General features: G+C 36.7%; 1 protein-coding gene across 1 annotated transcript in view; it reads left to right on the forward strand.

The window, feature by feature from the left end:
* The window catches only part of LOC121864227 (eIF-2-alpha kinase activator GCN1-like), a 79307-nt gene that overhangs the window by 47955 nt on the left and 12845 nt on the right, over window positions 1-18507 (forward strand). The window contains exons 28-39 of the mRNA XM_042363272.1: window positions 1566-1691; window positions 4708-4857; window positions 5748-5933; window positions 7263-7411; window positions 7854-7965; window positions 10110-10325; window positions 10608-10810; window positions 11560-11779; window positions 13388-13620; window positions 15458-15638; window positions 15938-16052; window positions 16606-16835. Coding sequence (XP_042219206.1) covers window positions 1566-1691; window positions 4708-4857; window positions 5748-5933; window positions 7263-7411; window positions 7854-7965; window positions 10110-10325; window positions 10608-10810; window positions 11560-11779; window positions 13388-13620; window positions 15458-15638; window positions 15938-16052; window positions 16606-16835 — 2121 coding nt within the window. The remainder of the gene's footprint in view (window positions 1-1565; window positions 1692-4707; window positions 4858-5747; window positions 5934-7262; window positions 7412-7853; window positions 7966-10109; window positions 10326-10607; window positions 10811-11559; window positions 11780-13387; window positions 13621-15457; window positions 15639-15937; window positions 16053-16605; window positions 16836-18507) is intronic.

Below are 18507 nucleotides of genomic sequence, written 5' to 3' on the forward strand. Positions count from 1 at the left end.
GCTCAAAAAGTGTCTTGAGATATCACCTGGACAACAAAACACTCAAAATGACAAACAAATAGAGTAATCACTGAGTGTCTCACTACAGCTTCTTATTGCACCTGGAGACATAATGGGGGGGGGGGTTGGCAGCGTACAGTACATCGAGGGCTGGAGCTTTTGTACATGAACACTGTTACTTCTGTCTTTGGTAGGGTTTCTTGAGTTTCACGCTTAGAGAAGAGCCATAAATTTGTTTTTCAAATTTCATCATTGTTTTGGGTCAAACTTCAACCAAGTCATAAGTTTTTTCAACAACCTGACTTCCTGAGTTTAGCCTGAAAAAAGTCTTTCGGGCATGAAATCTGGATGGGAATCTCATTGCTCCATTTGCCCAGTTATGGGATTCATAGTGACATTTAGTTGGAAGATGGGTTTAATTTACAGGCTTTGATTTTGAAACATCAGTATGAGTGTGGAACCTTTAGAACTTTTCTCCAGTGGTATGGTGAGGGGTGATAAACTCAACCAGGTTGCATCTGTTGCATGCATACCTCAGGGGATTGTATCTTCTTTCACCTTCCAAATGGGTGCTTCTCTGAAGTCAGTCTTCTGGAAAGGAGTATTGACATGGAGAGACAGTGTTCACCTTAAGGTATCTGAAAGATTGTGTTACATAGTTGGACTGCTTGGCACATGGGAACCAAACCAATAGTGTAAGCTCTACTATGATTCCCAGGATAAAGAGTTAAGTCACTATATTATTTGGATTGTGTGTCCATCTTCTCGTTGTACTATCAGTTGCTGGTTTGACCATACTCGAGTCACCTTAGCCATAATACTGTATCTGTTATAATGATGATTGATCTTAAAATCAAGCCAATCCTCAAAAGTAGTGGTGGGGAGGCAACAACGTCTCATTTGGTATGCTCCTAACATAGTCTGAATGCTCAAAAAGCTTCATGTAATGGGATAATTAGGTATTTTATTGTTAGATTTAGTTTATGGATTGTCTAGGACTGGAATATATAATTTTGATTAATGCTTCCAAAAGCTACATTGCACAGTATCGGACCTTCTCTGATAAGGTTACGATCCTAAACCAGAGTATCATCAAAGTTTTATACAATCCACTGCACAAGTAAAGGTTTATTTGCACATCATTAATGTATAAAGGTCCTTTTAAAGCCAACATTACTATTAAACTAGTTATACCCAATGAAGAAGTCAACCTCCTGCTATTTCCATATGAAAACTCCCGAATTCTTCTACATACTATCTTGGCCAGCTGATTTATTCCATACCTCTTGTTACTTCATGGTGTGGTGTCCTGATTACAGTCAGACAGAGTTGAAACAAGATTTTCGGCTGGATGCCCTTCCTATCACCAACTCACATACAGAGTGGAAGCTCGGCATTATATGTAGGACTTCCAAGCCTGGTACAGTACTTGAGAAGTTATTGAAAATTACAGCATTTGTTTTAACATTTTACCAGCTCCAGTATTGTACATTAGTATATAACTTGATGTTTATATTTAAATTGATATAGTTAGGTATAATTTTGGAAATTTATTTTTATTCCAGGTGCGAAAGATGGCAGCTCAGATCATCGGAAACATGTACTCGCTGACAGACCAGAAGGACCTCCAACCTTACTTGCCAGGTATCATTCCAGGCCTCAAGGCATCTCTGCTTGATCCTGTTCCTAAGGTATGCATAAGTATTTGATGTCTAAAATTTTATTTTACAGGGGCCCTCATTATATGTGTTTCAGAGAAAATTTACATAATTAAATGTTTTATAATGAATTTTTCCCCATAAGAATTAATCTAATCAGGGGTACTGTATATGCATTCCAACATGTACAGTACAGTAATACCCCTTGAAATCTCAGCAGATCACCTCCCAATGGGGTCATTGTAACATATAAGTAGTTCCTCGCCAACCACAGGGGTTATGTTCTTGAAAAACCCTGTGGTTGGCAAATCCACAGTTGGCAAGACTAAAGGCTTATGGGAAATAGGGGGTTAGGTTTCATGGCCATAGAAAACCTTCATCAAAGCCGAAGTTGCCTGTTCCTTTACTGTTCTGTATTGTTTATTTAATAAAATTTGTCAAATACGTATAAATACAGGTAGTTAAATATAAATTGAATACAGTGAACCCTCGAAGATCTGGACTAAAAGGGGGGGACCACCTGTCCGAATCTTCCGGTGAATGTACTAAATGTATAAAACCGATAGATAATGATATGAAAATACACCAAAAATACAGTAAATATTATCCTGATCACTGGGGTTAGTTATACAGACTTTTTCCTGTGAAAAAGCCATAATTTTGAGCAATGCATTCCTGTATTCACTTTGTACTCAAATGTACTACACTAAAGGACTAAAATTTTATCGCCTGTGCAAAATATATGATGTCTATATTCAAATTATTTGCTATCTTGCAAGAATTCCAGCAATGCAAGTTATATTCTGCTAGGTTTAGTCTGTGACATTTCATAAAATAAAAACTTTAAGCCTAAAACTACCTTCACCCTGTTTTGGGAATGCTTCTTAGGGAAGCTTCTTAGCCCAGAATCCCCAAATTTTTTGTCCGAATCTTTTGAAATCCGATTTACCGGGTCCAGATCTTTGAGGGCTTACTGTAGGAATATAGATTTTACAGTACATCTCTGTGGAGATGGCATGTTGCTATAAAATAAGAAAAATAAAGAGCATTGGTGTGTATGTATGTGAAGTGAACATGTGTGTGGGCTTGGCATGTCACCAAGTTAGACTGTCCCTGTAGCTACATCCCCCTAGCTCTCCCCCTACCAGGCCTAGCTTCATGAGCTGTGTTATTGTTATTTTTTAATTCATACAGTATTTTCAGGTAGATATATGTGATTTTCTTATTTTTTTCTTTTTTTTTTTTACTGTTTCATGCACACAATCATTCATACAGAATGTGCAAAAAAAAAAGAAAAAAGATTAACATAAGGTAAAAAACAAAGAATAAACGCTCTGTGTGTCCATGGGAGGAGGGGGAGTGCTTTCCTGTCTCCCTAAAGTATTTTTAGGGAGATTGTGATAAGTATAAAGTATAAATGAGCAAAGTTGTATCCCTTCAACATTACATTACATAACATTTTAAAATATGGAGTGAGAAAGTGGAAAGGTGTGAGTAATTAGAGACACGGAGTGGGAAGGAGTGGCAACATAAACCCTCGTTGCCAAGCGCTCCGCAACAGCTGATCTTTAATTCGCCACCATACAGTTAAACAGCAAGGCTCACTTTGGATATGTGTGTGTGAGAGAGAGTAAGTAACACACACACACACTTTTTTTTATTTATTTCCTTACCTTATATCTATATTTTACTGTACAGCATACAGTATTTTCTTTATTCTTAAAGCACACTAATACACTGAAATTACTTTTCCATAAATTCTGTGGTTAAGCAACACATAACAATGGCATTAGTGTTCAGTCATGTGAGAGGTGACTGATTTATTTTGGTGTGGTAGAATCTTAACACTTGTAGGGCACCTTTATTACTTATTATGGTTATTTTTACATTATATTATGTACCTTTAGCACTACAGTGGTCCCTCGGTTAACGAACACAATTCGTTCCAGAAGGTCGTTCGTTAACTGAAACTATTGTTTCAATGGGATTTTGGGTAATTGGTTCCAGCTCACCAAAAATTACATACAAACTAAAAATAAATGCAGTAAAGTACACTTACTTTGAGGTGTGCATGTAGAAGGCTCCTGGTTGATGATGATGATGATGATGGGAATTAAAATGGGGGTGGAGGAGAAGGGAGAAGAGAAGGCATTAGGGTGGAAGAGAAGTCACCCCATGCTGCCATTTCACCCATAAAATTTTAGTTCACTCGGTGTAATTCAAGATTATTTTCTTTAAATCAACACTGCACTGCATTATATATTGTCAATATGTAATATAAACTTCAGAATGACCAATAATTGTACTGTAAAAATGTAAAAATAGTTTATGTTCAAGAGAGAGTCAAGCAAGATGCTTCCTCCACTGAGCAGACACACAAAATGACGCCATTCTGGGGGGAGTCAAGCGGCTGTTTGGCGTGCTAAAAACTAGTTCCCTGTACTTCAATTATGTTAAATAATTGTTAAAATGACTAAAAACTTCAATATAAGACTTGGAAAATTATTGAATAGTACAACCTTCTTGATATTTACTCAAATGGTAACGAATTTAAGCCCTAAAACCGATTACTGTATTGGCGGACTAATACTACAGCTGGTGAGCAGGCAAAAGCAGACAAAAACATGTTTGGAAAAATTCGTAAGGAATTCATTAACCGAAGTGAAGAATCTTATGGCAGGTAATTCATTAACCAAAATTTCGTTAATCGAGGCGTTCGTTAACCGAGGGATCACTGTATTTATGCATCATATTTGGGTAAACGCAGACATAGTATAAAACAGGGATGATGCAGACAATGTATATGCGAAACAATTGATATATAATGAAGATTTCTTCCTATATTTATTAGCAAAGTATGTGTGAAATGATGTACTGTAAATCGGTGCAACATATACTGAGGACCCTTATGTAGATATATTGATTGATATTTCATGCCTTTCCTGTCTGAATTTCAGGGTATCTTACCATGGTCAAAAAGAAAGTTAAGAATTAGATCATATTTTTTAAGTTTTAATATATTTTTATTTATTTATTTTTTTCTCTCCAGGTTCGCTCTGTGTCCTCTCGAGCACTAGGAGCCATGGTTAAAGGTATGGGTGAATCCAGCTTTGATGACCTCCTTCCATGGCTCATGCAGACACTTACCTCTGAATCATCCAGTGTCGACCGCTCAGGTGCTGCCCAGGGACTTGCTGAGGTCAGTTTTCTATCTCTCTCTCTCTTAACAAAAAATACATTATGACCCTCAACTCCAGTAACACCTTGTATTCAGCAATGGCACTCCCACTACACAACACAAACCCCAAGATTTCCATCTCTCCTATCCCTGCTTGTTCATCTCTGTCCTATCCAGTATTTAATTCACTTCACCCTTTAACCACCTGCTTCAATGTTCCTCTCACTCTCTAACCATGTACTTCAGAATCAAACACGCCTTTTAATGTTTTTTCCCCATTCTCTCTATGTGCCCATACCACCCCTTCAGCAAACCCTGATCAGCCCTCTGATTGATAAACCTTTCACGTCCACATCTTTTTTTTTCCGTAGTCTCCTACATAATACAGCTAAAGCAAACCATTTCCATCATTTCTAACTTACCACTTCCTCTTACATCAAGAGCCTGTGACTTGCATCCATACAGTAATGTCAGATCATATAGTCTATTATTCCTATACTGTATTTCCCTTCATTGAGCACAGATCTCACTCTCCTCATATTATTCAGTGCACTATTACCTGCATTTCCTCATCTACTTGTAGTTTAACCCTCATTCCAATCATTGGCATATCCACTCAGTTATCTGAAACATCTCTCTCACTCTTGTGTACATTTGAGCTGATTTTATTGTAATTACCCACTCAAATGCCATCTGCATGTAGCATCAAAATCATCTCCCTTTTGCAACTCTTATCCCTTTTAATTACACCTGGTCTTGTCTCAGTCATTCTTACTGTCACTCCTATTACCCCACTTCTCATGTATCATGTACCTTGGTGTTGACAATTTTGTGTATAAATGATTTCACTGAGTACAATCCACTTATTTTATGTTATACAATACAGGATTAAGATGATGATTCTATCCTAGGTGGTTGGGGGTCTTGGTCCAGAGAAACTTCACCGCCTCATGCCAGACATCATTGCCACGGCTGAGCGTTCTGACATCGCCCCTCATGTAAAGGATGGTTACATCATGATGTTCATATTCCTTCCTACAGTTTTCCAAGATGAATTCACTCCCTATATTGGGCAGATCATCCCACCAATACTTAAGGTCAGTCTTCATTCCGTAGTATCTTTGTGTGTCTACATTCAGACCTCATTAACAATAAATAATTTCCAATATTTGCTAAAGACTTAAAATTTATATTCAAGTACTGTATAGGTTGAGATTTAAGACCAAATTTTTAGGTAAACAGTAGGGGTTCTAATCGTGGAGGTATAGGGTGGAGGCGGCATGAGCGATGTAGACCGTTCAAGTGAGTGAAGCCTGTCAGCCACGTGGCAGCTATCTTTTGATTGGCAAGAGCTCACTGCCAGCCGCCACTCCTCACAGTCTGTAAGCGCACATTGTGCTAATGTTTATTAATAAACATTAAACACTTATTAATCACAGAAATATACACAAATACATAAGTACAATAAACTTCAGTGTAAACAGAATGTAGATCTGCAGTACAGGAGCTTACTGGCTACTGAAATGATTTTTGTGTATACAATATATTTGATGACTTTTTACTTCAACTTGAACTCGTAACTTAGCAGTGAACTGTTTTCCAGCGTATGCATATCTCACTTGAAGAGGTATAATAATATGATAATATAAAACATTATGATCTTCATTAACACATATCATACATAGCTTCGCAATCTATACGGATTTATTATGGAAGTTGTGATTGCATATAAATTTAAACTCGCCAAAGGTGAGGGTTTGGTTGCCAAAATGGAGGGCAGGGTGCTTTGAATTTTAACCGCCAATTTTGATTTTGCCAAACAAAAAGTCACCAAACTGGAAGGTGTACTGTACTGTACTTCTTTTTTATTGTTTTGTCTTTTAAAAGGGTTAAAAATCATTTTTGGAAAAGTTGATTTTTCTCAATTTACCCCGCGTGGGGAGTACAGCCAGCGGCACCCTAGCCCGGGGCGTAGGGGTTAATTTATATGTTTTTTCTTTTTTTCTTTTTTTTTGTGTGTGTGTGTGTGTGTGTTCCAGATACCAGGATGCCAGATAAATGGTCCCATACTTGTATTTAGTAACCAAAATCTTATGAGACATTCACATCCAGTGTAAAAAATATGTAATATTTTTTTTCAGATTTTTCAAAGCATAATTCCTTCAATGAAACTTCATTATTCAACATGACTTGTTTATAACCTTATTTCCAGGTGCAGTAGGGGATCATTAAGGAAGTTCAATGATTATTGGGAGTTTTGTTCCTTGTTAGAACCCACTAAGGAGTGACAATTTGGCTTGTCATACCAAGTGCAAAGTAGATAGAAGGAAATGCATACAACTCTATAAGCTAGAGGATTACCACTGCCCCACCCACTAGAAATCAAGCAAATAATAATACCATTTTTCATGTCCAATCTCTTTCAGGCTCTTGCAGATGAAAATGAATTTGTCAGAGAAACTGCACTGAAGGCTGGTCAGAGAATAGTTAATACATATGCAGAATCAGCCATTACTTTACTCCTACCTGAACTAGAGGCTGGACTCTTCCACGATAACTGGCGAATCAGATACAGGTAAGAGTGCTTTAAAAGGGATATGGAATAATTTTGCAGTCTAGGAATGTATTCCTATTTTATCCATAATAAGCTAACTAAAGAGAAAATTATTCACTCAAGAATGAAACTACTGAAGTTACCAAACTCTATTTTATATTGGGAGTATCTTGTATTTGTGTCTGTTTCATCAATCTTTTTCTAGGAGTATCTTCTGTCTTTGATCATATGGAACATAGCTATTTCTATTTTGGAAAATAAAATTAGTTTTAAGTATTGATGAGGTACTTTCCAAGGTACAGACACTGAAGTTTGCAGGATCTTTCACATGTCCTTGATGAACGATCAAGCTAATTAGCTTTCTTACATCACTTTATGGACTTCTCTTATTTTGATAGGCAGGCATCCAAAGTGCTAATGTTTTGCAATATTTAAAACCTTATGCATATGTGTGCTTTTCCAGTTCTGTACAACTGCTGGGTGATCTGTTGTTTAAGGTATCAGGGGTCTCTGGTAAAATGACTACTGACACTGCTCATGAGGATGACAACTTTGGTACAGAACATTCTCAAAGGGTAGGTAGCATGAACTCTTACCACTTGTTTGGTCATTATGGAGGGGAATATCTAAAGCCAATTTTCTGTAGCTCATGCCTTAATATCCTCTTCTAGTTTCATACTTCATCAAATTGTTTAGAATACTTTGTCTGTGATTTACGGTATTTCCTTGTGTACAGTAAACCCTCACCCTACGCAGGGGTTAGGTTCCTCGAAAACTGCATTTTGGGCAAAATCACTTGGGGCAAACTTAACTTCTTACGGAAAAAATGTAATGGCGTGATTGTGGCTGCGTATGGAAATCAGTCACAGCATCATTCCCTGCCCCCCTCAGTTTTCACAACATGAGCATGCTCACATATTGCTATTCTAGCAGCAACAGGTACCTTCTCATTCACTTGTCCACTGATCCAAACAACTAATAGTTTAACATTTTTTCTAAGTATCGATCCCCCCTTGGACGTTAGGTCACCTTAGCACTAAGAGAAGCAGATACTTCCACACTTGCACATATTTTTTCCTCACAACTATGAATTGTGTGTATAGTGGATTCATTTGCAAAGTTCTCATGGGCAAGCGTTGTTACACGCCTTCCATTACGTAGCCGATCTATAATCTTTATTTTCTTGGCTAATGTCGTCACTTTTCTACTTTTCTTGGGTTTGCTACCATCACAAGCATCACCTCGGTGTTTGGGAGCCATATTGCAAGGGAAAACACACAAAGTAATGCAAAAACACAAAGTTCCAAAGCAGCTTTAGTACAATGTTGATGTTACAGTACTAGTATGCAAGCAAGACTGGCGGGCATCTCCAACTGGCACGTGGGTGAGGCAGAGCAGAGGGGAAAGGAGCAAGGTGGAGGCAGCGCGTTGTTAACCCCCTTATATTCAAATTTTCCGTGTCGGTCAAATTATTTGGTCACATATTTAAACGCGTATAGTCAAAATCTCGTTGGATAAACTAGCATTGGTCGAGGGTTCACTGTATTGTGGCTTTTATGTAAAAAAGTTTCAAGATATTTCCTTACTTATTTTTTAGTGATAGATAAGTCTCTGTTTATGCATGACTTATTATATTGTATTGCTTTCAAAAGTTTCTTTGAAAATTAAAGTAACTTGAAAAACATCATTAAAATAAAGGCTTACAGAATTAAAGTTCTGTGTATCATGATACTTATGTCTTAAAGAATAAAAGTACTGGAAGCCATTACAGTTTATTCAATTAGAAAGTTAATTTATAGGCACCAATTGCTAATACACTTGAGTCTCAGGAATCCCAAATGCTTGTGACCAAAAGGCTTTTGGAAAGTAGATAGTTATGGAAATTTGATGTATCTACTTCTGGAACCCATACTTATTTAGGTAATAAAATTCATGAAGTTATATTTCAATAAAGTGTGACCCGTGATCGGTCACAGGTGGGAAGCACAATTGAGCATCACTGCCAAAAAAAGTTTTTCATTGCACTTCTGTTTACCATGACATAGAACATTTAAAGGTGAATGTTATGCCTTTACATCATCTGCTTGAGTAAATAATGGGACTGCCTAAACTCACTTTTAGTGCATAGACACCTGTTGCCACAGGACAAATGGTTAATTAGCAGTATTTTCTCTAAATACTCACAAGTGTTGTAATTACAAACATCCAGTGAGTGGTAGTCATGTAAACAATGGCAGTCACTCCATCAATGAAGCACTCAGATAGCCCAGTGTTCTTATTTATTTTGAATATTTATTTGGAAAACAAAATGCAGCAGTATTATTCCATCTTCTTAATCTTAATTCGTATATCCTAGTTAACTTGTAGCTTAAGTGTTGCAAGATGTTCAGGTAGGGTCAAGTCAGCTGGCTGGTATCTGAGTATAGAGAGTAGTTGTTAAGTTACTGCCACTACATTTTAATGACAATCTTGATTTTTTTTCTTTTTCAAGTATTGAAGTTAGCAATTTCATATGCTGTTTATTTCTGGTGAATTGTGCAATAAATATTTTATGAGTAGATGTAGATCTTAGAACTTTGTCTCACAAAAAAAAAATGTTGAAGTTCTTTGACAAACAGTGGTTGTGTATCCCCAGGAATAAATAACACCAAATAGGAAAGGAAGGGGATATCATCATGTTGTCTATATTTTTTCATTAACTTTGTATTATAATTGTTAGGCCATCATTGACATCCTTGGTGAAGAAAGACGTAACCGTGTGTTAGCCGGACTGTATATGGGACGTTCAGATGTTGCTGTGCTAGTGAGACAAGCAGCTCTCCATGTGTGGAAGGTTGTGGTAACTAACACTCCCAAGACTCTAAGAGAGATACTTCCCACACTTTTCTCTCTTCTGTTGGGGCACTTGGCCTCTACCAGCTATGATAAAAGACAGGTAAGATTCATATATTCACCAAGTTGAGTTTTGTGTATTTTCACTGCCCTTTTGCATATGTGTAGCTGAGTGGATACAAAACTTGCCCCCTGATCAAAGGGTTTATGCCCAGAGCACCTTAAGTCTGCCCAGTTGTGATTGAGCACCAAATTTAATTGTGATTTTTCCCATCATTCTTGCAATGTGACAGCATTTTCAGTGATCCATTTGAAATCCTTGTAGTTTATATCATCAGTATATTTAATTTCACTGGACATGACTCCCTTTTCTTATTTTGTAAAGGTTGCAGCACGCACTCTCGGAGATTTGGTTCGTAAATTAGGTGAGCGTGTACTCCCAGAAATCATTCCAATCTTAGAGGCTGGCTTAGGGTCACCTGAGGCTGATCAGCGACAGGGTGTCTGTATTGGTCTCTCCGAGATAATGGCATCTACCAGCAAGGATATGGTTCTTTGCTTTGCTGACAATCTTGTTCCTACTGTAAGGTAAGATTTTGAAAATATTATGAAATATGAATTTTGCTAATGGGTATCAGAGGAGGAGTTTTCATTCCTATAACCCTTTTCCCATTGTAACAGAAATTTCCTTTGAAAATTGTCTAACACTGCATCTGTACACAGCTATTATATGTGTCAGCCACTCTTTAAAAATTTTCTAATAGTTATTGTAATAATTTTTTAAACTTTATTCATAATTAAGATTCCATATCTTATATATCTACCCCTTCCTTCGTCAAAAATATCAGTTATATAATGTTTAAAGTGGAAACAAATTGTACAACATCCTTTTTGAGAACTGCAATTAGAGTAAACCGTATAATCTTCATGAATATTTAATACTTGAGCTTGTACTTAGTCATTTTTGTGTAAGGTGAAGCGCAGAAGCGTTTTACAGCTCCCAACAGGGAAGCATGCCAAGTTCATGCTTGCCTTTATGTCTCATGAGTTAAGGGCGTAGAATCCTGAAGAATCAATGGTTTTTATGTCATCAAGTTATTGGAAGCTCCAACAACTCCCTGAATACGAATTCGCAACTTTTGATTTACAACAGGTACCTACTTTACTGCTAGGTGAACAGGGACTAATGGGGGCTAGGAAGTATGGCCAAACAACTTCCACCGGCCCGGGAAAAAGAGTGTCATTTGCTGTTCACTCTTGTTGTATATTCCACTGTATGACATTATAATCTATTACTCAAAAAATATATATAATTATTTTCATTTTACTATTTATAGGCGGGCTCTGTGTGATCCTCTATCATCTGTGCGTCAAGCTGCTGCTCAAACCTTTGACTCCTTACATGGAACTGTTGGTTTTAGAGCCCTAGAAGATATCCTCCCGCCCCTATTAGCAGAGCTAGAAAATGAAGATGAAACACGAGAATATGCATTGGATGGCCTCAAGCAGGTCATGGCCATCAAAAGCAGAGTTGTCCTACCTTACCTGGTTCCACAGGTAATGTTTTACATCAATTTTCTTCATAGGCGTATATTGTGTACTGTATTGGTACAGGGATCTCTCGTTTGTTGTTTAGCGATCTTTGACTCACTGGAAAAAATTGGGGAGGGAAGTCGGAAAACTGGGGATTCTGTGCTCCAAGTGATCATCATTGCGATGCAGAACTCTACGGTAGCTTAAAAAAAAAAAAAAAAAATGAAGAGTATGGGTTTGTATGTGTGAGTAGTGAACATGTGTGGAGGTGGTAAGTTAATGTAGTGTATAGTATGTGGCCAGTTGTCAAATTTCTCTGTGTTTGTCTATTTTCTCTTTGTTAGGCTCACACACATACGTACACGTAGGAGATCTCGCACTTAAGGATTGGGGTGATAAGGGAAACTCACAATGGCATTTTCGATATATATTATATATATATATATATTGTATGTACAATGCAGTGCTAGGGAGTTGCTGTGTGGTGAGGAGGTCTTGTTTGTTTGAGAGCGTTGAGTAGAATGAGCTTCACGGTGAGGCTGGTGGGTATTTATATGATTTTGCCAGATCGGGTTGAGAAGTGTGAAGTGAGCGGCGCTGCTGATTGGCTGAGGTGAAGACGGTTCCCAGGCGATAACTGGCCAATCACCGCGCAGTCCGAAGGTGAGGCCCATCACATTAGGAACTCGCCGCTGGCTGGCTGGTAAGCGGACGGCAAGTGATCAACTAGCAGTTGTAGGGGAGAGTATCCACTACACTATAACTTCTTACCGACTCGCCAGCCCAGCTTCTGTGTTTATTGTTAATAGTAATGAAACTATAAAAGTTGTCAAAATATCATTACAGTACTCTAATTTTGCTTAGAAATAGGTGGGTTAATGGGGTATAACTGCATGGCTGTGCTCCTTCTCGATGTGACATCATGGCATACACACAGATAGCACGGCAGCCACACATCTGAGTCAGCTGGTTGACTGTCTCAACTGGAATGCATTGCCCAAAGGATGGTTTGAGTGTGGAAGAAGCTTTTTTATTTATTTTTTTTACATAAAATATGTGCCATGTATCCTTTTTTTATCATAACAAATAATAAATATGGCAGCTCATCCCTGATGTGCGCGGTATTTAAACTTACGATTCTAACTGATTTTGGAGGAATTTTTATTTTTATTATTATTATTTTATTTTGGTCCCGGTTAGTTGAATCTACTAGTTGCCCAGATACCAGATAACTGGGATTGTACTGTATTATTCATTGAGACACTTTTTAGGAGTCAGTACTTGACATATGCTATCAGACAAAGCACAAATTTATAGCTATTGTAAAGCTTTACTTCATATATGCTGTCACAATCCTGCCACTCCACTATGTTGTGCTGATACTGTACCCTAAAATAATGACTCTTTACAAAATTGGCAGGAATTTTTCCCTGTGAGTCAAAGATCACTGAACTGAAAATTGCAGATCATTAAACATTGGGTTTTAAAAAATTTAAATTGACTGAAAAATTGCTAAGAGTGAACTATCGTTAAATGAGGGATACCTGTATTGGACGTATAAATGGATGAGGTTACTATTTGTGTGTGTTTACATATGCTCAATTGATGAAGTCTTTGTTTGTTCACCTACAGCTGACTTCACCACCAGTTAACACCCAAGCCCTCTGTATCCTCGCCTCAGTTGCTGGTGACACACTTACACGACACCTAAGCAAGATACTTGTGGCCTTGCTTGGTGCCTTGAGTGATACAGCTGGCACTCCAGAATATGATGAGGCACTCAGTCACTGTCAGGGTGTTGTTCTTGCTGTTACTGATGAGGCTGGAGTGACTACAATTGTGGATGAACTCCTTCAGCACTCAAAGTAGGTTATTGGGTGTGATTAGATGGAAAGGAATGGCTTACCTTTTTAATTGCTATAATTCTTAGTGTCTAAAATTTTTAGCTCCTTATGGAGCTTCTGACCATTACCTCATCTCTATAGCCAACTTTTATGTCTTAAAGCTCAACCAATGAAATTTTTAAGTTTACATCAGGAATAGTGATTGTGTAGATTGGAATGATCCTCTGGATTCCTGTTTATCACTTCCTTAGCTTTCCATCTTTCCTGAGAATCCTTTCACTACTGCTGAAGACATCACTGGTATGATCTAGGTTGGGGTGAAGGAAATCTTACCCACTGTGATGTTTCAAAGATGTCAAAACTCCTCTAAACTTTTCAAATACTCTTGTGCCACTACTGTGAATAAAAAGGAAAATTGCATAATCACAAATCCAGTCCTATTGCAACAAATCATGCTAAAGCAGTTATGTTATCCAAATGAATCATGCTTCACAAGAATCATCAAGATTGCTGAACAACCTAAATAGTAGCAAACTATTCTGGTCTGCCTATAATACAATCATCTCAATCTTCAGTAGGTATTTAGCCATTCATCTTCTCAATTGACAAGATAGTTTTGTGATCTTCAATTCTGAAGAGGAGGCCAGTCTACTTTCTCATATTTCTTTTACAATTTGTCTTAAATTTTGACAACATTATTATCCCATCCTTACAAAAACATTAAGATTTTAGGCATCATCCATACCTCAAGTTCTTCAGAGTTTTGGCCAAAACTACTTCACTGAAGCATGAATTCATTTTCAGAGCCAATCCCTACTTCACAGTCATTTATGTAAACCATGTAAGCTACCAGATGGAATACTACAGTCATCTGCGGGTTAGATGTGGTGTTGGGGTACTTTGCCTCATAGGACCAGTATTGAAGAAAAAAAATAATAATAATCTCACCAGAAAATCATCCAGTATTGCACAGTTCTTAGGGATATCTCAACACTTTGTGAAATAGATACTTCTCAAGTCACTTTTCTTGTAAGTTGTACCCATTAGTGCATTCACCACACACCCTCCATGGGCATTTAGGAAGGCCCATGCCTTGTCTTCTGAAATTAAATTTTGCTTAACTTCCTGCCATCCAAAGGTTATTTATACTCCACACTACCACTATGTGGGACTCTCCCACAGGCTCTTTTTCATATTTCATATAACATCAATGTACTCCAAAATAATGCCCTCCTTCAAATATTTTAAATCTTTTGCAAGGGGATTGCTCAGTTAATAGAGTTATCAGTGACACTTATCTAATCTCTGTATGTTGGATCACGGTGCACTAAACTGAACCAAGAACAATGAAATGCTTAATGGTTTCAATGAGAGTCATAAGTCTTTTATTTCTAGTATAAATGTAGCTCATTTTAGAACTATTTGCAGGAAGATGAAAGCTAAAGGAAGATGCTTATCTGTTTAATATTTATATGCATTATGAGCTAAACACAATAAATCCCTACAAACCTAGACTGTAACTAACCAGTATTATGTCCATGCTCTTTTGTGGGAAAAATCAGAAACTTTTGAAATGTCCAGTTAGAAGGAGGTGTGCTATTTTAGTTTTCTATTTGCCCCCCTCTCCCAAGTTTTCAACCTTTTTCTGTTGTAATGCAGGGTGGCCAAACTTAAATTGAATCTTGCCAGGATTATTTGTGCTTAACATTTAGCTTCTAGTATTAAACAGGAGTGACCAAATCAATCTCAGGATTATTATTCATGGAACTAATTGATGCTAGTAAAATTATATGTTCTAAGGATGATACTAGCTTTATTTAATTTTTTAAAAAAACATTTCTTGTGTGAATTTTTGTAGGGGAAGTAACTTGGGTGTAGCTCAAGCAGCTGTTGCTCTATTGCTGGCCTTCTGCTCCAACACACGGGCAGACTACAGTGATTATGTACCCCAACTGCTGCGTGGCCTTATCCACCTTTTCACTCACAAAGACGAAGAAATACTCAAAACTTCCTGGCTTGCATTAAATGCCGTTACTAAGGTGGGTTATAGGTGCTGCACTCTTTATGGTATTTGTGTTAATTTGTGTTATATTAATGAAGATTTTCTAGTAATTTTAGAAATCTTTTTTTATTTTTCATTATTTTAAGAAGTAGACTTGTGTTTTGACTGTACTGTAATAGTTATCTTTGTAATTAAGACCCATCTTCAAAGTTAGAGCATCCGTCTCCTCTTCTTCCTCCTTTATTTTCTTACTTTGTGAAACTAAATTAGTTAATATATTTCTAATATTACTCTTCTTAGATATGTTTAGTGATACTCAGTGGTGAAATTTTACAGAGTTTAGATGCAGCTGATCAACGTTCTCTAGTGGCTGATGTTCGTCAAGCTGTGAAATTTGCTGCTTCTGATTTGAAGGGTGAAGACTTGATGCCTGGTTTCTGTCTACCTAAAGGTACTGATTGAGAGCCTGTGTTTAATGATATTTGTCAAGATTTTATTAATCTCTGCTTGTTCACCTACTTAACTACTTAAATATGTATATAGCATAATTTTAACATCATTCACATAAGTATTCAGCATATTTGTAACATAACAATCATAGCTATGTAATTAGTATAATCTTAACACTTATAATGAGTACTTAATTTGCCATATTTCCATGTTGTCACAATGATAACCGATGCAATGGACACAGTCTACCTGTGTAAACTTAAGTACAGGTTAAACTTACGTGTTGAAAGTCTCAAGAGAAACAGGTTAGGTGTTGACTCTATGATGGGGATAGCTACAGTGGCAATTTTTTCTCATTTTAGGCAATCTAAATTTAAGTTTAACATGTCATTTCTCTCTGGTTCAGTTGATCACTCACCATTCCATTTACCGATACAGGTACATCCATCCCCAAATTTCTTGATACACTCTATTTTAATGTTATTAATGAATTTTTAATAAGTTTAGAGGAAATTTAATCCTCATAATGAAAATAATGTGTATTTTATTTACAGGCATCCAACCAATTTTACCCATCTTCCGTGAGGCTGTGTTGAATGGGGAACCTGAGCTAAAGGAGGCAGCATCCAATGGCCTTACAGAAGTCATTCGCCTCACCAGCTCTGATGCTCTCAAACCCTCAGTTGTACATGTCACTGGACCTCTTATTCGCATCTTAGGTGACAGATTTGCTTGGAATGTGAAGGTGGCTGTTCTAGATACATTGGCTCTCCTGTTGGCCAAGGTGAGAATGAGGGAAGTGAAGAAATATTATCTATATATATATATATATATATATATATATATATATATATATATATATATATATATATATTATATATATATATATATATATATATATATATATATATATATATATATATATATATATATATATATATATATATATATATATATATATATATATATATATATATATATATATATATATATATATATATATATATATATATATATATATATATATATATATATATATATATATATATATATATATATATATATATATATATATATATATATATCATGTAAATCCACAATGAAAACGTGGATAAGATAAATCTTGATAAAATCACACGGAAAATGGAAACAACGAGTACCTTAGCTTTCGTCTTTATTCAAGACATCTTCAGAGGCAACTGGATTACATGGACAGAGAGAGGCTTAAATATACAGGGTGACCTTAAAAACATGAGGTCAGGTCATAATGATGACATCCACTAATCCCCACACCAACACACACACGTAGAGGAGCTTAAGAGAAGGGTGGTGACGTGGAATTGATGTAAACGCTAAATGGATATACATGTTGAATAGATATTTTGCTTGCTAGCTGTAACTGTAAATTTGAAATTGATGCATGACCTATCTTTGGCTGCCATCCATGCATCATTACCAGATATACGGTGTGGAATTTGTCTTGAAAAGAGTATAGTATACAGTTTACTAGAAAGAAGTAAGCATAAATAACTGTCTTCAATCTGCATTGATTGAGTTGAAGTACATCATTCTGTCATCATTCACTCTTCCAGTTTCATACACAATTCTTACACTTGTGTCAGTGTCAAGACACTCTCATAATATACTCTAGTAACTAACACTTACACTTTAACAACTCAGTTGCTTTACTTTTATCTATTAATTACCATACCAGAAGGAGGACTTGGGAATTTTTGCTCTGTTCATTTTATCTGTTTATGGTACATGTAGGTGGGTAGTCTTTGATTACCTCAGGGAGTTCCAATCCTGTCTTGCCAGCTGTCCTTACCTTGTGGGTTGGTGTTAAGAGGACATCCAGCTTTAAAATTTTGCTTCAACATGCTTTATGGCAACCAGGTCACAAGAGCTGTGCTCATCCCCTGGTCTCTGCTGTATTTTCTGGGCTGGTAGCCCTGGATTTTCAGTGGTGAGTGGGAGGCCTCCTGTTCTGGTTTTATCCAACAGCTGCCATCAGATAATCGCAGAGTTGAAAATAGCTGTTAAACATTGATGATGAGAGTTGTAAACACAATAACTTGAACAAATAGCAATGGATTTTAACTAAACATGTTATGTGGATGTATGAGAAGATGATCTTATAAATTTTAATAATTTTTTTCTGTTGTTATTGTCCAGTTGTCTCTCATAATTTTTATATAGCAAGGGATCTGCTCAATTTTCCTGGCTGCTTTTTGTAGTCTATTTTTCCCTTCTATTTTCTGTGATATCCTTTTTCATTCATCATCCACTCCACATTCCAATTCCAACTCATTATTTCCCACATCTTCACCCATTATTCAATTAATTCTCATAACTCCAGCATTGCTGCAGAAGTTATATCAACTGCTCATAATCTTGATGTAGATATTATTTTTAAAAAGTTTATCCATGAGAGCACATCCTACATGTAACATTTT

This window comes from Homarus americanus, unplaced genomic scaffold, assembly GCF_018991925.1.
Source record: "Homarus americanus isolate GMGI-L3 unplaced genomic scaffold, GMGI_Hamer_2.0 scaffold26351, whole genome shotgun sequence".
NCBI lineage: Eukaryota > Metazoa > Arthropoda > Malacostraca > Decapoda > Nephropidae > Homarus > Homarus americanus.